This window comes from Lepisosteus platostomus, chromosome 9, assembly GCF_059453375.1.
Source record: "Lepisosteus platostomus isolate fLepPlt1 chromosome 9, fLepPlt1.hap1, whole genome shotgun sequence".
In the NCBI taxonomy this organism is placed as follows: domain Eukaryota; kingdom Metazoa; phylum Chordata; class Actinopteri; order Semionotiformes; family Lepisosteidae; genus Lepisosteus; species Lepisosteus platostomus.
Genome location: NC_142619.1, coordinates 19,699,700 through 19,721,846, shown reverse-complemented (window position 1 = coordinate 19,721,846; position 22,147 = coordinate 19,699,700). Strand labels below are relative to the sequence as shown.

The 22,147-nt window shown below is 35.7% G+C and overlaps 1 protein-coding gene across 2 annotated transcripts; it reads left to right on the top strand.

Annotated features, from left to right (window-relative positions):
* The first annotated feature begins 908 nt into the window (after positions 1 to 908).
* dmtf1 (cyclin D binding myb-like transcription factor 1) lies at positions 909 to 21,172 on the top strand. Of its 2 annotated transcripts, XM_088647145.1 has the most exons (17): positions 1,036 to 1,244; positions 3,555 to 3,670; positions 4,409 to 4,531; positions 4,851 to 4,945; positions 6,219 to 6,327; positions 7,413 to 7,489; positions 9,803 to 9,960; positions 10,643 to 10,675; positions 12,166 to 12,275; positions 12,683 to 12,911; positions 13,582 to 13,733; positions 14,190 to 14,399; positions 15,334 to 15,419; positions 17,583 to 17,741; positions 18,306 to 18,686; positions 19,582 to 19,729; positions 20,220 to 21,172. In XM_088647145.1, the coding sequence occupies exons 2-17, from the start codon at positions 3,562 to 3,564 to the stop codon at positions 20,306 to 20,308; spliced, it is 2,268 nt and encodes a 755-aa protein (XP_088503271.1). In that variant the 5' UTR covers positions 1,036 to 1,244; positions 3,555 to 3,561; the 3' UTR covers positions 20,309 to 21,172. The 2 variants fall into 2 exon arrangements, with proteins under 2 accessions (XP_088503272.1, XP_088503271.1); XM_088647146.1 differs by lacking the exon at positions 14,190 to 14,399 and having other exon boundaries at positions 909 to 1,244.
* Positions 21,173 to 22,147: the final 975 nt, after the last annotated feature.

Sequence of the window (22,147 nt, the reverse complement as noted above, 5' to 3'; positions counted from 1 at the left end):
ATGTTAATCAGGTTTTATTCACAACCTTGGACATTTGATGCTTTCTACTGAGAAATGTAAACAGTAGCTCATGGTAATCAAAGCTTTCTTATGCTCTAACTGAAAATTAAGGCTAGTTTGATTTTTTTTTCCAGTAAGATCAAAAAAAGAAACTAAATACATTCAGGAAACAAAGCTAATCACAGATGTTCAATGGTTATAAACTAATTCCATCAAACCATTCATTTTCTAAATGCTTTATCCATTTCAGGGCTGTGTTAAGAAGCTGAAGGCTGTCCTGCCAAGAAACAGGCACAAGGCAGGATACACCATGGATGGAATACCACTCCACCACAGGGAACACACTGACATAAACCCACACACTCACACCAGGGCCAGTATCCCAAGACCAAAGAAACCCACACAAACACTGGGAGAACATACAAGCTCCACACATATAGCTCCCCAGGTCTGGAATTGAAGCCAGGACCCCAACACTACAAGGCAGCAATGCTAACCACTGTGCCACCATGCCGTCCCTTAACGTAAACTAAATCCAAAACATAATCCATACTGTATGTGTAGAAATTCAATTATATCACTTACATATAAGGGGATGGAATAGTATATTGAATAAGCCTTTGGACTCAAAATTGACAAATTGAGGGTACAACATCCCACTGCAGATGCTGCTGTTGTACCCAGGTGCGTATCTGGTGAGTAATCACTGCAATAGACCATCTCCTATCCTGAGGGGGAGTCATTCTGACTTCTGACCTTTCCGATCTCAACCATAGATTCTGGGGAAGGAGCCCCACTACCACTACAGATGCTCCAAAAGGAGTCAGGAGATAGAGAATATCGTCTTGACACACACCGAGGCTGTTAATCAAAAACAGATACGGACCATGAGAGTTCCAGCGCCACAGAGACAAAAGCACATCCTCACAAAACTCAAAACGAAATAAGCACGATCTTAAAAAAACGAAACGAAAAGTGAAACATGAAGTGATGCATTGTGAACAGGATATTCCTCGTGATTTTTAAATCGTTTTCAATTTTTGTAAATAAAAAAAAAGCCTTGATACTATTGCTGGACAACTTCATGCACACCCACTAACAACAATTCCCTTCAAGAGGAAGTGACTAAACCATGGCGTCTTGTCATTTCCGCTGGCTGGTAAAGAGGGCTCTTGTATTCCTCCATCCTGGTATTTAAACTCTTCATCCTGGTCTCTCCAAAGTGCCCGGACCCAAAACAGGAAGTAAGTAACAAAATCAAACCCAAATTTCAGCGTCTCCATGGGGACACACAGTGGAAACGGTGAACCCCGGGGAAACTAAAAGCTTGGCAAATGCAGTTCAAAATATGAAATATAACTACTGACGCTTCTTACCTAGAGAACAGTATCTAAAGCCTCAAGATGAATATGGCGTCTGATATTTTTCCTCTTACATTTGTAGAAATTTTGAACATGGCGACTACAAATCGGAAAACGCTTTTTGTTTGTGTATGTTTTATTAGAAGTGTTCAAGATATGTATATAACATGCTTAGGTAATTTAGTAGTTAATCTTCAAATCCACGTGAAGATGCTGGATAACCTTCAGTTCGGTTATTGTATCATTTTCAGATCTAGTTGCAGATCTAAAGCGTGATAAAGGTTGAAGGCTAGAGATATTTGCAGATCAGTAGGAGAAAAACGATCATTGTATTTGTTTTTGACCGTCTGATTCGTTTTGTAATAACGTAATAAAATATATAACTTGTAATTTAAACTATTGTGCAACAGACGTGGTTTAATAATCTGTGTATTTCCATATGTTTTGCTTCTCCAAAATTTTACTTGATTTACATTCTTAGTTTCCAAAAGTGCCAGCAAGAAATACTACTAGTTTGAACTACAGACTAAAGAAAGTGTATCTAATTCTAATTTTAATTCAAACTCGTTTCATTCATTATAGTTTCCCTGTTTTGTTATTGGACTTTTTTTATTTTGATATACAGAACTTAATTTATTCCTCAATACACTTTCATTCCCCTACTCCAAAACAATAAAGAAGTTTAAATATTTCCACCAACCTTCAATAAAGAATCTTAAATATCTCCACTAACCTTTCATGCAAAGCACCATGGTCTTTATCTTCTGTATAGTGTATATAAAAAAAGACTAAATATGTTCTCTTTCACTCCATATACTATACTGTGGCAGGGGAGTCTTTCCTCTCATTAAATACTTTTTTTAAAATACAATTAGTGAATAAAATGCTTTTTATTGGTTATATTCAAAGTTGGTAAAACCTTGTTTTATGCAGGAGAATATATAGGAAGAATGCAGATCATAATAAAAATATGAAAGACCCCAGGGGCTGTGGGAAGAAATAACAGGGACAAGGCCAAATCTTAAACTTTGAGATACAGAATTTTAATTTTGTTCTAACCAAAAATACACTTCTTCGTCTAATTTTGCTGGAATTAGGTTCTTTCTGCAAACACCCTAAATGTAAGCAGGGTTGTCTCCAGTTTAAAGAATCACATCACAAAAGCTAAAGTGTTGAGGTGTTGGGGTGTTGAGGAACATGTTTTCTCAACTTGCTAAAGGAATGAGACACAAAAGTGTGCTTTGTGAAATGGGATCCTATGCATTCTGACTGTGATTCAACTTTATACACTTTAGGGTAAGCTTATGCATATGTATGACATCTTGCTTGTTCAGTATTACATAGCTGTTGTGTGAAACAAGCATTATTTATCTGAATATGTGACTGAAATATCCAATATATGACTTTTGCATTTTTTAATTGGTTTAACTGGACATATGTAGGGGTTCATGTACAATAGCTTATCCATTAAAAATAGTAACCTTATGTGGTTTGAAAGTTAGTCTATTAGAATACAGCATTACATTTAGAGAGCAGTGTGTTGCAGTCGATAAAGCGGATTTCTAAAAAGTAGATAGATACTGTAGATTAGATGTCATCTCTACTGCAGAAGGCAATTATTTGTGTGAAAGTAAAGATGTATAGTACAGCAGGTATCACTGTGTATTTGTATCTTTTTAAGTTGGTATTTTGAATCGTGAACTCAATATTCTTCATTCTAAAGCTGCAATTTGAGGTTTAAGTGGAAAATTCATTCATTTGTTTTGTTAACTGGAGAACACTTTTATAAAAACACCATGCAATTAATGATTGTAAATAAAAAAAGCACTATGCAGTAGACTTGAGTTTTGAGTACCTGTATTTTTGAAAAGTAACTTTTGTTCAGTGAATACAAATCATTGCCTTAAATGTGTACTTGCCACAATAAATATGATTTACATTTTTTGTTATTTCCTGGATAAAGAGTAAGTCACTTTAGAAGTAAGTTCTACATGATACAGTAAATATCTGACTGTATTAACTGTAGTGATATTAAGCGATATTAAGTGATGATGATAGGGGAATCACATACTGGGCTCTATCCATTTAATCAAAATCACTATTGCCAGTCAGTGAGTGGTTTTGCTTCTTAAATGAACAGTCAGAAAATAAATTGATAATAGAAAAGATCAAATAAACCTTGTTTTATTTTAGGCTGAGTATGAACACAATTGAGGATGAGTCAGGCACAGTGACTTTGGAAACCGTAAGCTCAGTGACATTAACTCAGGACACTGATGGGAGCATCATACTTCACTGCCCACAGAATGGTGAGTTAATCTGTAAACTGGGCCAGATTGTCTGGTAACACTGGGAGAAAAAAATAATACAGATGGTAAAACCCAAATGGTGAAACTTTAGAGCAAAACAAATTACAATTACTCATGTTGGCATAGATTGTTGAGAAAATTGCAAAAGGACATTGCAGTGACACAGTAGCTTATGTGTTCCAAAAGAATTAATTATTATTAGTTCTCAATGCACTGGGAACACTGTCTTCACTCTTTAAAAACGTTTAAAACAATTCTGTCACGTATACGTATGTAACACTTGGATGGCCTGTTCTTTATATGAAAGATGAGTTTGCTTTACAAATTGTGTATACGTATACATCTACAACACTACTCATATTAGTGGTAAATCCAGGTGGGATCCTGAAGAGACAACACTGTGCCTGTACCGATAACAGATGCCAGTCATTCTTTTATTATGAAAATTAGGAAAGCAATGTTTTGCCTGATGGAAGCTTAATCTGATAGAACATGTACATTATATAGTGTATACATTTACAGTAAATCCATTTAAAACTGAAATTGGAAAGCAATTTTTTACACACAGCATTTCAAGATTGTAGAACAAGCTATTGATCCAGGCATAAGCTGATATTCTGTCTTCCTTCATTAAATAGTGGGAGAAGATCCTTTCATCACTTAGCTGAATGCTTCCTGTCATTTGTTGCTTTTCTTATGTTCTTTTGTGTTTGGTCTCATCTGCAACTCCATTTACAGATACTGAAGACTTAGGGGCAGATGAAAGCTTAGAACCTTCCCACAAGAGACTACGCTTGTCCACAGAAGATGACCAGCATCTGCCTGGATCCACACCACGGATTTCTGTTGTTACACTTCCCAGTAAGACACTTTTTAGGATTGATTTTCTTACTGTGGTTCATCTCAGTTACAGTTACTCTAAGTTTGCAAAAACTTTTACATTCTGAATCCAAATGCATCTTGGATAGCTACAAGCGTATAAAATATTAAAATACATGAATTGGTTTATATTTTATAATATAATATTTGTTTAAATATTCAAATGCCCTCTTGAGAGTTTTTAGTTTATGTATTCCAGCTTCCTTGTGTCTGATGTTTCCTGTAGATCACTGGTTTTCTATTCAATGCACAAGATAGATATTTCTTTGAAAACTGCTGATTAGCCTTTGATGATCTTAAGTTTCAGAGAATGATGAGAGTTTTGAGGTGACCATGACAGCCACCACTGAAATGACAGAGACTGACATCAGTGAAGGGGCTGTGGCACAGATTCAGGTACAAATCCAAAAACTCCTTCTTTTACGTGATAACTATTATATTGACAAACTCCTTCACGGGACAACTTATATCAGTTTAAAATTACATTTATGTATTTGTCAGAAATTCTTTAGCATTTCTCATAACAAACCTGAATAGTGAGATCCTTTTTGCTGAAATCCACATGATTCTCTTCATTACTAATATTGTAATATTGAAATTGCTATTGAATAGATACATTATTTTTACAGTTGCATTTTTATAGTATAACATAGTATAGTATTTTATACAAACATTGTTCTTGACACTAGCCAACTGTGTAAGCACATTTATCAATGTTAACATTGATTATACCCTGCACCTCTTGTAATCAGGGAAAACAGAGTGAGATGATGAAAAGGGTAAAATAGGAAAGATGTGCTAGATGATTGGAAACATATTTCCTTATTCCACACAGTGCACCACTGATCAATGGAGATACAGTATGTCTTTAATATGGGGATTCCATAACTAGAAAATCATTAATTTTAACATATGTAAGACAACATGTCCCTTTCTTAAACCTTAAAGCTCTCTACTCTCAGAGATCAAATTACATGGACAGATTGTGGTCTCTTTGACTATTGAAGGAGGATTCTCTTTTCTCTTCCTTGTTCTGCTCTGATTCCTCCCTGTTTACTGTTCGAGTTCTGTTTATCCTGCCTTGACCCTAGTTTGACTATACCCTGTCCTCATAAAGGCTAGCTTAATGACCTCAGTGAGATGATCAAACAAGACGAGAAGTGTTATAACATTCAAGCAGTGTCCATTGTTTGAAACTAGCAGATTTTTACTTTTTGCTGAGAAATATAATAATGCGATGGTTGTGTATCAGGGGTAGCGGGATGATTGGACCAGTGTTTTAGAATGTACGTTTTCACAGATAATTAAGCTACAAATAGAAAAGTGTTAGAAACCAAGGTATGGTATCTTCAAGTGGAACACTCATGAAGATTGTGAAGCCACATGTGTTTCCTGATTTCAGTCATTCAGGTTGAAAAAAAGTTTCAAACCAACTGCTGTCCCTACTGTACCTTAGTCAGAATGGAGACTCTTGCTCAAAAGAGGCACTCATTGTCTGTGGTACTGTATGTCACATCTATGTACTGATGAAGCTGTTTGAATGTTCAGGAAAAAGTACATGAGATGTTCATGTAATGATTCTGGTTTTTTTAATTTCATTACATTACGTTGATTGTGGTATTTTTATATTATTAACATTTCACTTGGTTTACATAATTCTGACATACAGATTCTTCAGAATGATGGGTCACTATCTCCCCAAAAGAACGACGATATGTCTCCAGTCAGCCAAGCTTGGTTCACTACAAAAGAAGATAAGGATTCCCTTGTGAATAAAGGTACTGTATAATTTTTTTTAAACAGACATTTGTGCTCTATTGTAATGTGACAAATTAAGGACAAATGCATCCACTATGAATTGAAGAATGGGTGACATTCCAGACAGTCCTTTGCATTTGGTAAACAGCATTAAACCTAGATTGAACAAATGTTTTAAAAATACAGGAAACAAAATGTAGAACAAAATGTAACAGCCCAGATAATAGTGAATATATTTGTCTGCGTACTACCCTGGAGACCTTTCTCTAAAAATACTTATTTCTTATGCAGAAGGCTGTATTTTTTCACAAGAAACATCATTCTTTCTTTCATTACTTAGCACATCATATTCTAGATTTATTTTACCGTTAAACAAAATGTTTTTAAAGCAGACAAATAGCCTTTAATCACTTATACAGTCTTTGCATTTTTTTTCAACTGCTAGACATACTGTATATTTGCTGCTAATTTTAAAATTCACAGTACAATAGTCATCTTCTTTTTGACTGCAGTTCACCCAGGCATTTAATATGATAATTGCTTATACTTTTCTGTTAATGATTCCTGAATATTGCAAGTGGAACTAAATATATAATCAAATATTTCAGTTGCCCTGTAGTGGACCAAGTCTTTGTCCACTACAGGGCAATCTTTAGCAGAAACATTTCTGGTATCAACTGTTGTTTTTGGGTTTTTTTTAATAAAAACAGCTGCATGGTTAGTGAAGGTCATGTTTTTTCTTTAGTGTTCATGCCACTTTTCTTGAAAATGTCATGGTTTTCTTGGTTGAGATATTAAAGATGTAAAATGTTTTACTGTATCCGCAAAAGTGTACAGTTATTTGCAGGAAACAAACTAAATTGGATGTCACATTTCAGGTAGGACATCTTGAAAATAAGTTAGTTACTTATGTATGCATATTTACAGTTTTCAATTTAGTTGAAATTTGGAAGTGTCTGGTTACTATGGAGAATAAAGAAGCCTTATTCAAACATACACAAGGATACTAAGAATACTACTTTGAAAGTTATTTTTACATACTATATAATTATATAATTCAATGACCTAGGCCTGACCTAAAACATTTCCAATTATATTTGTTTAGGTCATAAATGGAAGCAGGGGATGTGGTCCAAAGAAGAGATAGACATCCTCATGAGCAACATTGATCAATATTTAAAGGTGAATGTGTGTGGATATTGTGTGTCTGTCACACAGTGTATAATTAGAGCTGTCTCATCAAGAGTTGCCAACACCGTTTTAAAAATACAGCAATGTATTTCAGTCATAAGAATCTTCAGTTTAGATTACTGTAAGGGGCAATGCAGTACAATTCAACATTATTATAGAGAAGGAAAAAAGTAAAATAGCAGTACGGTATTTACTACATGGAATTTTGTAACTCTCCACAGAAATCTTTACAGCTCAAATTTGTGTGTATCTTAAGCTCACTTTTTAGCTCTTTCCACAAATGTTTTTAGCAACACAGCCTTTTAATTTTTTGGATTTTCCTGGGCATATGTTGGTTTCATATTTCTGAAAATTAATTTTGCTGCTGGTTTGAGAGTATACAGCAGATTGAAGAAAAGTCTTCACAAAACTGTTGGCTGGAATTTTATACCACTAAAATAGCACTTTTACTGTTAATGTTAGAGTTGTTTAATGAGTCTGTTAGGCATGCCACAAATTAATATATTTAAGATCTGGAAATATGGGACAAAATTGATTCAATAAGGGACAGGCAGATTAGAAATGTCTCTTATAATACAGAACAGATGGCAACCTTAGGACGAGCTCAACTGTTACAGTCAATATGAAAAGACTTATGCACGGTTACTTATAATTTATATAAATCAAGACTTTATATACACCGTCTCATCTTTGTTAATGTTCCATTCTCCTCTTCACATTCCAAATGTTTTTTCACCATATTAATTGTACACTTGGGGTTATGGTCATGTAGATTGATTAATCTGCCAAACATGATCTGTTGCTGAAAAAAGTCATGGTGGTTATACACCTGCCTGTATCAGCTGTTAGTTAAGGCATCCTTGATTTACTGTAAATCCCCATCACTGTTGGCTGAGATACAGGACCACAATTGTATTGGTCACTCCCCATGCTTAACTGATTTAGTGCTCTCCAGTTGACATTAGAACTAATGCTGATTATTTCTAGACATATCTGTCAAATGAAACTTGACCTGGGTTTGATCATCCCATTGCTTCATTTCTGTTGAAGCAGAATCGCTTTTTTTATTTTGTGCCCCTCCTTACTTATGATTTCCAAACAGCTACACATCTTATAGATCTACAGATCTTTTTGTGCTGAAGTGCATTTTACAGTACCATTTCTGCAAGGTTACAAACATTCCTGGTTATATGCAATGTAGGGAATTTAAGCTTATGAGCTTTTTGGAGAATCTGGGTCTTTCTAACCATTTCTGTTGCCAACACTACTAATTTCAAGAATACCCTAAGTTACCCACAGGGAAATACAAAGGGCTTCTCATTGACCAATGGGATGAGCCTTTATTTTAAAAACACATTGATTTCTATGCTTTTGAAATGTAAGATTTTCTTCCAACAAGCCATAATTCTCACTACATATTTAAAATCATACAGCATTATTGATGTACCTACACAGGCCCCATGTGCTTGTGTGGTGCTTTGTGATTAGTCTGAGTCACATTGTATAATGTCATTATGATATCATAATGTCATTGTATTAGGTAACATTTATCTTTTACTCAAAATATATTACTTTGTGTAATTTACCTAATAATCAATTTCCCTTTGTTTTTCCCTTTGTTTCCACCGTTATTTCCTGTGTTAGATGTACAACAATGCTATTGTTTAACATTTTTTTCACAAATGCAGGTGTGGTGTAAGGTAATCAAGACGTGCAATGGAAACATTTTGTTTTTTGTTCTCAAACTCACTTTTCAAAGACCATAACCATAGGTGCTTAACTAATACACATTAAACCTTATAAATAATGCAAAATACACATTATGCCACTTGCTTAACAACCCATATTTTCCACACAGTCAAAATATTATCATGATATTTAGCTGATGCCTTTATACAGCTCAAGAATAGAAATTAACAGTGCTGAGGTTACATACAGTAGCAAAAAAATATCATGATAAAAACTAGAAGACAGAACATTAGCATTGTAAGTTACAAGCAGAACCACACACAGGAATGGATAATGGGATATATATATAAGCACTCTAACCATGTGAGTCTGTTTCTAGATTTTTACAAAGATACTGTATATAGTTAATTATCTAAAGTCATAGAAAAACTTTGGGGTGAGCTGGTTTAGTGTTTGTCTTCATAAAATATTATTATTATATTAAGAAATATACTGTGTCCCTAAAGCAGGATTTCTGCATTGAACTTTGGTAAATATTATCATTTACTTACAACCAATGAATAGAATTTTACAAGTTTGCCCATAACCTCTCACACTTCTCACCTTTATTTCTAGAATCGGGGAATCCAGGACCCCACAGAGATTATCTTTGAGATGTCTAAGGACGAGAGGAAGGACTTCTACAGGAGCATTGCCTGGGGTCTCAACCGTCCACTCTTTGCTGTTTATAGACGAGTGCTGCGCATGTATGATAACAGGAACCATGTTGGAAAGTAGGTGAATTTTTAAAGGTACTCTGCCTAAATTCAGTAAACTCTTGAGATCAGCTGATATTTCCAGTCCAGTTTTGTCTTTGTCCTGTTGCTCATAACTGAGTGTGACAAGGCTTTAAGGCCTTTAAGTTTTACACTGTTTGGAATGGAGTGAAATGGCTCTGTTGGACTAACTTCTGGATGTTCATTGCCATCCTTGTTAGGAGGATAATTCCCCTGTGTCCTTTTAAACCATTCTGTGAATATTCATATTATATTGTAAAGCCTTCAAACAGCAATTTATGACCATTTCATTAACACAGATTGTAGCTTTGATGTGTCATGTTTTTCCTGCATTGTTTATGTTTTTTTTTACCAATGACTTTTTAAATAATGTTTATCGCCTGCTGATAAATAGTTTATGTTTATATGGTAACTTATATCTGATATCGGCTGATAAACATACTGTACAGCCTTGGAATCAGATGTATACTGTAAGAATTTATTCCTGTTGAAATAAATATATCTTTAATCTGAATAAGCTAGTTAACATATTGTTAGAGCAATTGGCAGAAAAAATAAAAATAATTATCTGTTACATGCAAAGAAAGGGACAATAGATACCTAATTCTAGATAAATTAGGTAAAAAGAATTTAGCTTTTTTTATGTGATTGTAATGCCCTTCTTATTATTGTTACACAGGTATACCCCAGAGGAAATTGATAAGCTAAAAGAGTAAGTATTAAAATCTGTTTGTTAAAACTTATAGTAAACTGTATGACAACAGCAGCTAAACTTAAAAAAAAGGGTGGAGCAGTGGCACTGTGGCTAAGGATGTGCACCTGTGGCTGGAAGGTTGCCAGTTCAAATCCCACAGCTGGCAGAGGAATCCTACTCCGTTGGGCCCCTGACCAAGGCCCTTAACCCCAGCTGCTCCAGGGGTGCCATATAAATGGCTGACCCTGCGCTCTGACCCCAAGCTTCTCTCTCCCTGTCTGTGTGCCTGTGTGTCTCATGGAGAGCAAGCTGGGGTATGCGAAAAGATAAATTCCTAATGCAAGAAATTGTATATGGCCATAAAGTGATCTTAAACAACTAGTAACCTTTAGAGAGACCATAGGAATGGCTGCAAATGGGAAGAGGCCATTTGTTCAGTCTGTCTTCTTTGGTTGCTCATAGCTAAGTGATCCAATGTGCTATTTCATGGAAGACACTAGCGTATCAGCTTCAACAACATGGCTCTGCAGCTTGTTCCAGATTCCTATAAAACTTTGTATAAAAACGTTCCTCCTGTTCTCGGGATTATATAAAATTCCTATATAAAATTAATGTTTGGGCTGCCTGCATTTAACACCCACTTATCATCTGCCAGGTGCTGTGAACTTGAGTAGTGCACTAACTATATCAGAGTCTGTATTATTGATATAAATTATGCAAGGCAGTGGTCCTAATACCACTGGTCCTTTTGGTATGTGTCTAATTACATCACCCCAGTCTGAGCAGTCCCACCTCATCTATACTTTCTGTTGTAGTACAGTACATTAGTATTTTTCCAGTCAGTAAGTAATATATGTCTTTGAATAACTTCAGAGGCATCTCATGGTTTCCTTAAGTAGAGCTGTTAGAATAGCATCAGGTCTTGGACATTGTCTTAAGTATTTTTTTACACCTGCAACACGGCTGTTTTTTTCCATGCTAATACAATTTAATATAGGATTTAGTCCTTTCTCTTAGTCTGAGACATGTTGTCTATTTCTTCTTTGGTGTACACCGTGGTGAAATATGTATTGCTTTGAAAATCAATTCAAAGAAATGTGTAACAAGAAATAAGCAGGCAAATTCATATGAAACTCCAGATGCGGAAAAGTCTGAGTCAGTGTGTATCCAAAATGATCTATTTGCCATCTATTTGCTCATGATGCTTGTTTACAGTTTAAAAAATGTTTTTGAATTTAGATTTTTTTTTAATTTAGTATATGAAGTAAGAAATGTAGATTTTACATTTGTTTAAAATGTAGTGGAGTTTTATAATTAATTCCTTAAACTAATATAGTATTAATACATTATTTATGTAAGTGATCTAGTTCAATTTAAACATATATGTGCAAAATTTATACTGAGGTTCAGGGCCAAAGTAGTATGTGATATTCCAAGTCAGTTTAAAAAAATAAATTAAATAAATGTTATATCAGTACTGCCACATTTTTTTGTGTGTTTATATGCAGACTAAGAGATAAACATGGTAATGACTGGGCTACCATTGGTGCAGCTCTTGGAAGAAGTGCATCATCTGTAAAGGACAGATGTAGGTTGATGAAAGATACCTGCAATACAGGTAAGTCCTCTATTCAGACTGAAAAAAACTCAGTGTTTCAGATTGAAAAAATATACATCCTAGAAAATATCAAGAACGTGTTCAGCACATTCTGCCCATCCTGATCCAAAAATTAAAGCTCCCTCTAAATCTGCCAACACAACACAGTGTGCTAAAACGCTTCATTCTCTGAGTAATTGCTGTCTCATATCAGTGCTGAGATCACTGTAAATCCAGTTACAAGACAATAATTTTGTATATGTGTGCATGAGGAAATTAGTGGATTTCATGCTGATCATCAGAGATGACTTGATACCGTGTGTGGAAGGCTAGAAAGTGAGATATTCAAGCCCTCAGCTGTTCAGGGATCTACAGGATAATAACGTCCATGTCCACCAAAAAAAAGGGTATTTGTTTTTTGGGCTTAGGCAAGTGGACAGAAGAAGAGGAGCACAGGTTGGCGGAGGTGGTCCATGAGCTCACTGGCACAGAGCCAGGTCACACTGTTACCCAGGGGGTCTCCTGGGCCGCTGTGGCAGAGCTGGTGGGTACACGCTCTGAGAAACAGTGCCGCTCCAAGTGGCTGAACTACCTCAACTGGAAGCAGAGTGGTGGCACAGAATGGACAAAGGAGGATGACATGAATTTAGTAAAACGGTACACTAGCCAATGTTTTTGTCATTTCGTATGATTAAATAATTTATACAATGGCCTTAAACAATTTCTACTCGATTCAGAATAGAATTGCAGAACCTGTAATAAGGAAGCCATTTGTTTTTCTTAGAAGATGCTTTATGGATTATGATGTGTACATTCCTTCCTCCTCATCCTCATCTGTGGTTTCGCATGCACACAGTGTAAGACCAAGCCTGGCCAGAGAGCCATACTTCTAGAACATTCTCAGAGGTCACTCCTTTTTTTTGCTCTGCACTTTAGTGTTTGAAAACTTTTCCTGTGTGAAATCACAGGGAAAAGGATAAAAGTGGTTAAGAGGGCACAAAACCTTCACATCTTCCTGAAGATAAACCACATACCTTTTCAGTTATTGAGTGCTGTTATGTTCATTTTTATAATATTTATATAGTAGATAACTATCCAGTACCCTATTTATTTTCTGTAATGTCCTTTAGTTATTTGGTATATTTGTTGATTTGCACTGTATATTAGGTACACTAAATGATGCATGATTTATAGGATAAGAGATTTTTCCTAGTAAACTGTATGCATTTTTCTATATCCACCAACATTTCAGGAACATATCCCCAGTGATTAAGGGGATATCGTGCTGCTCCCAAGGAAAGGATGTTAATGGCATGTTTGTTTTCAGGATTACGGAAATGGGGGTGGGTGATGAAAATGACATCAACTGGGACATCTTGGCAGGGGGCTGGAGCAGTGTTCGCTCCCCTCAGTGGCTGCGCAGTAAATGGTGGACGATTAAAAGACAAGTCTCCAACCACAAGGAGCTCCCCTTCCCTGGTACGGTTGTTCCTCTGAATTATGAAAGCAAGAATGTGCACAAAACTGCAACATGTTGTACGGTGTGCATTGCATTATGTATTGTTGAATTTTGTTATGCAGTTTGACTGACTGAGCCTGTGCTTTGTCATTTAGCTTGGTGCTGCTAATATTGACCCTACTTTTATTTTCTTTGCTGTGAGCTAAGAGCTGGTTTAATTTCCCTTGTTCCTGATTTCAGAATTAAAAAATCCTGAAGGCAGAACAGACGATCACGTAATCATGTTTCATACATTTGAGCATCATCACATTTTTGATATTCATTACACCCTAAAGCAATCACGTAGGTGATTTGTTTAAATTTTGCTTGCAGAGAGAATGTAGCTGTAAATGCAAGTAAAAAAGAAAGAAAATATGCTGCTGTTACCTATGAAACAAATCGCATTGAATCGACTCATTTTTCAAATTTCCTCCAAGTGCTTCTCAAAGGACTTCAGGATCTGGTGGAAAACCAGCAGCCATACAGTAAATTTGGAGTGGGATCACGCACAGGCAGTTCCTCCCCTTCTCCAGTCCAGCAGGTTCAGATCCGAGTGGCTCGCCTGGAGGAGAGCAACACAGTCCCTCCAAACCCCATGACAGCCCTGCAGATACCAGTGCAGATTCCTGTGCAGATCACTCATGTCTGTAGGTTTGGTTTGTTGCGGATACAATTCTAGCGGTTTGGGTTTAAAAATGATGTTCAGGCTTGTGCCTCTGTATCTAGAGTTTCACACGTGAAATTTATCTGCATGTGACTAATCAGATGATTTGGGGAGGGAACTGCAGTAACGCTTGCAAACCTAAATGAGTTTTGTGATTGTGTGATCTGAAATAAAGATCACAAAACTGTCCGTTGTCATTTACACCTTAGTATGCATTTTTTAATCTGATTTGATACTATAGCAGTTGCCATTTCCTTGCCTGGGATTTGGCAGGGAGGCACCCTGGGGGTAGGGCTGTTTATATCTTCAGGAGGAGTGGGGGGAAGTGTACAGTTGCCTGTGGACCAAAGGGGATCTTAAGGAAACACAGTGAACTGTGTGTGTTCACGCCAGAACTGACTGACGGCTAAAAAGACTCTCCTGCACTATTTTTCTTTATTTTTAAGTGACCGGTTTGCTTAAGAAAAAGCCCCTTCTGTACTTTAAAGGGGCATTTAAAGTTCTTTCTTTGTACATCACGGTGTTGACCTCAATCACTCAAGCTACAATGCAAATATTGTACCTTTCATTTCACTGGAATTTTGAAGTCTTCTCTGTGGCTCAAAATAAGTGGTAGACTTCTTAGTTGTCATTAGATACCTTTGTCTTAGAGAAAAGGAAAATATCTATTTTCTGGTCAAATATACTTAAATCCTCTTTGTTTATTCATTTTTGTACATGGTTCATTTAACATCTTTTAACTGAAGAGTTTTAGAGGTCCTTTTTTGAATTACGATACATGAATTACAATATTATGCTTTTACTGCATGTATGTCTAATTTAGCACTTTGTTAGGATAAACATTTTATGTTAGTTTGTGAATCTTGGTGGAGCATGATGGTGTTGTTCAACTCTTTTTTTCCCCTCTTTCTATAAAGCTTCTTCAGATACCTCGGTTGCTGCTAATGAAACGGAGACAATAACACTAAACACAGGAACACTACAGACTTTTGAAATCTTGCCAGTAAGTATTGGTGTGCTTTTATGAGAAGGTATAAAAATGCCAGCTCATTTGTGGTACTACTGTCCTGACGCAACTGTAGAACTGTAAAAGTGTGAACATGGCCGCTTCTGTTAGAGATGCAAGACCTTCTGTTAATGTAAGGTAGACATTATAAACAGCAATAAGTGCAAAGTAAAAAAATGGTTTAAATAAACCTTTTTGCAGAATATTATGATAACTGTATACAATGTAATAAATGAATATCCAACTCAATTTGGAAGGAAATACATAATTGCCAACAGTGTGAAATTGTCATGTGTAGGGTTTTGGAAGCAAATCTATAGTGCACATCATGAGGCATACTAATTTCAACTCTGAACATCACATTTGTATGCCAAATGTCTATACCAAATGTTTATTTAGATAATTTATTAATTGTGAAACACTCTGGAGCTATTTTTATTTAGAATTTCCAGTTATTTTCTTTGTTATAACCACCCAATTTGGAATCTTCAGTTGTGTGTTTTTCACAAACCTCCTGCTCTCAGTTTTAAATGCACTTCCACATAGTTTCTACTTGTGGCCTCTAGTTCACATTTAACTGTATATTCTAAAGATGTCCTCTGTGTGCGTAGACTTTGTCAGTACTCTTGTAGTCTCCTCTGTTCTAGGGATAAAAGGTTCAGTTCTTTCAGCCTGTCAGGATACATATAGAATAGTCAATCTGCACAGTGAAGCACCACCCAACAATGCAGCATTTTCTTCTATGTAAGCACCCAACAAAATTTGTTTTTGTAAGCATAATGATTCATTCTTAAATTCTTATTGAAGACATAATTATTGTTAATCACATGTTCAATAAAAATGATTGAGTCAGAGGCAGTCATGCATGCTCAGGTTATGATACTACCTTCACATATGAGGTGGTAGTCTTTAGAGCATCTGTAGTTCCTTTCCTTCTTCATACTTTAAAGGGGAACTGCAATGCTATTTTTACAGTTCGGGATTATAATGAATTGGCAGTGATGAGTGTTTTTAAAACCACAATGAAAAAATACCTTATTACATTGTAAACATGCTTTAGACCAAGGAAATATTTTAATGAAACAAAACACATACAAGGGAATATGCGTCTTAGATACTTTTAAGTTTTGCAAAAAAAAGAGCTACCTGCCAACCAACTAAAATACACTCATTATAATTAACTTTATCAGGAGACTGTGTTTCTCATTTGCTTACAGTGACTAGTGAGCAGGAAGGGCTGCTTTCAGGTCACAGTTCTGGCAAACTCTCACTCTCACCTGTTTCTCGTCTGCCTGCAGCAGTGTCAATCATACAAGTACTTTCACAAAGTCAGGATTATGCACTTAATTCGAAATGTGTACATTTTTGCAATACGATAAATTAATTTACATTGTGACTGAGATTTAATTACCAGTCTTAGAAACTGGGACTGCAGTTCCCTTTTCACCTTTCCATCATTTTGGTCTCATCTATCCAAAAGTTAGGAGAGTTCCCAAACTCACCTGCCTCATCTTTGTACTTCAGCATACTTTTAATCTGTCTTTTCTGTTATTAGTGCTGATGAGATGTTCAAATTTTGCAGTGCAGTCTCCGTAATTCTGCTGTCTTAGTCTTCTGAGCACTGTGGATCTTTATACCGTCACCTACAGTATGTACTCTCAAGGCTGTTGGTGATTTCACAGACATTTGTTTTAGGGTTTTCCCTTATATCTCTGATATGTTTTCTCTGAACAGTTGTCATGTTTTCTTGACTTGCCCACTCGTGGCTGGTTGGTAATTATACCATTTTACTTACAATTGTTGATTTTTGAATGCCCAGCTTTTATTTGTAGCAGATTTTTACCTGCTTTTGTTCTCTGAAAAGCTCTTTAGAAGTCACTGAGACAAGGTGGGTAATAGTTATCTAAAAAGTGCCAAACATTTTGTGGTGTGTACAGGTTCCCAAATAGCTACTTTCCTCAAATGGTTATTCTATGAAGAAATAGTTGCAGCACTAATTAATTATGTTACATGTGAATCAGCAATCAGTTAAAGGGAGGCAAAATGTGAAGAAACAAAGTTAAAGTTTTCAATAATTGATTCTGTAGCTGTGTTGGTGAGTTGGTATATTGTTGTCTAAAACGTTGTGTAGTACATGATTATTATATTTTCTTTCTTCAGTCATTCCACCTACAGCCGACAGGAACTCCTGGGACATATTTCATCCAGACTGGATCAAACCAAGGCCTCCCTTTAACACTCTCAGCCAGCCCCACAGTTACACTCACTGCAGCAGCATCACCATCATCCCCAGAGCAGATCATTGTACATGCTTTGTCGGTAAGTTTGCTTGCTGGCCTTCTCTGATATTTCGCTGTGTTTCAGTGATGAGCTTTTCTGAAAATGTTTCACGTGGTTGTTGTTTTTTTAACAAACTTTACAAATTCCCTGAAACCTTTTTAATATTTTGCTAGTTAATCAAACAACATTGAGTTTCAGCTTTAAGGTAGTCACCACATTTTATTAATAAAAGGTTTCAGTATTTTAATAGAGTCATGTTTTCATTTAAAATGTTATAAGGTTTTTCATACCTACGTATTTTTAAAACATGGGTTATATTGTTGGTTGAGCAATATTATACAGTAAAATAATCTCATTTTTTCCTCCCAGCTCTTTTCTAAATGGATCAATATTATTACTTTTTATATTGAACTATAAATAGATAGCAATATTATATTAGTTTATTTATGGAATGTTTTACACAAGGTTTAACCTTTTCTCCTTTAGTACTCTGATGGTGTGTTCTAAAAATAGGTGAGTGATAAATTAGTGACGTCATAGAAAAAGGCCTAATTCACTGAAACTCTTGAAAAAACAATATAATGTTTCTGTTTCTTACCCTAGCCCGACAGTTTGCTTAACCCAAATGAAAACGTCACCGTGCAGATGTCCCACCCCAGTGTCATAATCAGGGCAGTTTCTTCGGATGATATTGCTTCCCCAGAATCCATAACCCAATCGGATTTGACTGTAGAACAGTCTGTCTTGGCCAACCCTCAGGAAACTCCTGAAGTGGACTCCTTCAGCTCTCATATCTCTCTGGAGAAGCCAGGGATTGACAAAGAGATTTCTCAGACAGCGGTTGGAAACCAGGCAGAGCTCAGCTGTTCACACAGGGCGAAATACTTGGAGAGCAGTACGGAAGAACATCAAGAAGGTATAGCAGAGACTGGGCTCAAGGCAGACGAGGTGCACGACGACCTGACAGGCACATACACAGCCCAGGTAAATGTCTCAGTCACACCTTCTCATCAGGATGCTTACATTTGAGTGAGTAATTGTCTCATCTTTTTCAAGAGCTGTTTATGCTGTGAACTTTGAACTTTCAAATAGATTCAAGGCAAACATTCAAAAGCACAGGAATTTCAACATGATGTGGTGTTGGGCAAATTTTCTGAATGAGGTATATTTATTTAAGTCTTTGGTTTCTCTGGCTCACTCTTAACTCTGTGGTTTTTAGTCTGTAAAGTGAGGTATTTATGCTTTGATTTCCATTCTTTTTTGACCCTGTGTTACTGGCCTGAAAGATTTGCAGATCAGCTAGCAGTGTTACCATATTCTAGCCTGACCTCATCAGATCTCAGAAGAAAATCAAGCTATTGCAGAATGTGGTGTTGTTGGACAAATGGATGTTACTCTCACCTCAAGACAAGAATTTACAGAAATGGATGCCCAGTTATGATGACCAGGAAGATACCATTCTTTAGATGAGACATTAAACTAAGGTTTTAGCATACTTAAAAGATCACATGACACTGTTTGTAAGAATAGGGATGCAGAAACCTGGTGTCCTGGTTAAATTCCACTGCAAAATCTGACCTACCAAAATTTCCCCCTGTAATTTAACTGGTAAAGTTGTTTATTAAGATAATATTAAGGACCTCTGGAGGGCATAATTTTAATTTTTATAATTATAATCTAGAAATACCTATAAAATTATCAAATAAAATTATTATCTATAAAATATTTATAGATTTGCCAGGTGTAAAGCACACGCACAAATCTTGTCTGAAGTTTGGTTAGAAATGTGTTGTGTTTAAATAATGTACCAACAAGTCTGTACAAAATGTCTGGAGAACATTTTGCCAATTGATTTTTGCTTTCTATGTTGTTTTCACAGACTCTGGGGTCTTCAACAATGGAAGAGCAAGTGGGTGAATCAGCTATTGGGGAAGGAACTGTTCTTATCGTCCCGTCGCCTAACGGATTTATGCAGCCTGCTGACGACATCGACAGTGACTCTGTGCTGCCCTTAACAACACTGACAGGTGAAAATGCTGGCTATAATATAAAAAAAATGTCAAAATGTTGAAATCTTAAATATTAAAATGTAGTCCCTTAGGTACCTTGAAAGCTCATTCTGTGCTTCTGCTGTAGCTGTGGCAGTATTGTAACACTGTCTACCTAGTAATAGGAAGTGTATGGCGCTCATGAAATTAGCTGGCTTTTTGTGCTCTGTGGAGTCATGAAATTCGGTACACCTCCATATAAAGATGTTCCCACTAATACCGAAAACAAAGAAGACACTGACATCACCTGTTATCTGTCAAGCAAAACACAATGTTCCTGTCATATAAAATAATCAAAACACAAATCACGTAGTGCCCTCTTAAGTATTACACTGTGCAGTCAATAATACACTTGTATGGCACAAGATGGCTTTTTGTACTTATGTTTTTTTTAATGTATTCCATTAACTTTGAATGTTACTGATATGAGAAAACAAGCCATATGCTTAAGCCTTCTGTTTTCTTTTAGATCCAATACTTGAACATCAAGAAGAAGGCACAGATGTCATTAGCCATGATCCAGTGGATTCAAAAGATATGGATGGATTAGTTGACTGAAAGTGTCTGAAGTCACTAAGTTTTCTAATATGCTTAAGTCTTCTGTATTATCTACATTACAATTTTTGTAATATTTTGACTGACCTAATTCTGTGAAGGGTACCTGTTGTGGTTAACATGTATCTTTATTATGTAAAGATCATATTTTGTCAAAAGCACTGCAGAAGTTGGCATTTCGGTTGAGGAGACATAGCTTTTAAACACTGCTTCTCATCCCTGCCAGTCAATAAATGCAATTGTTAAGGTTTAACACATGATATCCTCTTGCAACACAGTTTAACAGGACACAGTAACACAAAAAAGGTTCTGCAACATGTAGTCTGTCCTTAAATGTGTAAATATCATATTTACTAATTTCATGATAAATATTAGCTTCCAGGTGAGGAGTTATCTTCCTATGCTTCCAGTGAGTATTTGCATAATGAATAGTAAATAGAAAATAGTAAATAGAAAATTTTGATTAGATACAGTACAAACCCAATTGATTAAACCACAGCAAATTAAAGGGTTTAAATACAAGACTTGTTTTTGCAGAAGCTTCTCTTGTTTTCTCAATAATAATCTTCATTGAAGCTGTATTACTTTGACACAATTATTATAATTCATGCATAATTATTTATGATCACATAGAAAATTTTGCAAATACATGTGATCTTCACAAATGTTTTGTATGTACAGCATACGAAAAATACAAACATGATTAACCCTTTCTTTATCCACTGATATGCAATATTTTCCCCTTTATTGGAATTCTATCCCTCAATTCAAACCTTATCTTTACAGTAAGGATAGTATTTGCCTGGCAACAGACTTTTGATGTATTTATTAATGAAATCCTGGCATTCATAAGGATAAATCCTATGATTTGCTCTTTGTTTGCAATAAATTATTTCTTTATTTTGTTTTTAAAAGCTATAGGTGCAAGACTTAATCTACAGCAGTCTCAAACTCTATTCCTAGAGACTCTGCAGTTTTCTCTCAGTTACACAGCTGGTCTGATTATTTAAAATCACAATTTGTAATCTTTCTTACGAGGCCAGGCTACAAACTTTTTTTTTACAGGAAACTGTACCTTTAATGAAGTGAATGTTTTGAGTAGTCAACAGTAAAACACTGTATGACTAATAATTGGGGTAATTATTTAATTGACTACTCAGATGGGAACAGAAAGTCCCAAGACCTTCCATGAATTTCATTTGAAATTCAGCACAATTTTTTTTGTTATACTCATATTTTTAATTAATGGATTAGCTAGTAGGGAACATCCAAATATAATGTCTTGTCTGTCAAAATGGTCACAAAAGTGTAAGTCTTGAATGGGAGCATTCCTCTGATTAGTGTTATTATGCTGATTTTCTGAAATGGCTTGACATGATCTATTTCAAAACTGTACATTTGCACTTTTTCTTGAATTGTATTTTTCATCACGCACATTTATTGAAAATTACATTATGGACACTCTGTGTAATAGTCTATTATCACATCTGATTTGGCACAGTGTTTTTCTGTATCTTTGCAGAACCACCACAGGTGCCCTTTAAGGGTTACAAGATTAGTATTGCTTTTGTTACTTACACTGAATAGTAGAAAACAATTACTCTGTGTATTGTCTGAATTGATCTCAACAACAGGTCCATGCTATTGAGCTGGTTTGGTATGTGCAGGTGTGTCTCATCCTTGAACAGGTCTGTGCTTCCATTCCAACAAATCATTATTGTTAGTGTTTCATAAGATCGTCATGGTTTAGCATCTAACAGATACACTATTGTAAAAATTGGATAAGAAGCACAACACGCCTCAAGACATTTTTGTTATTTACTATTATTATTACTAGATTTT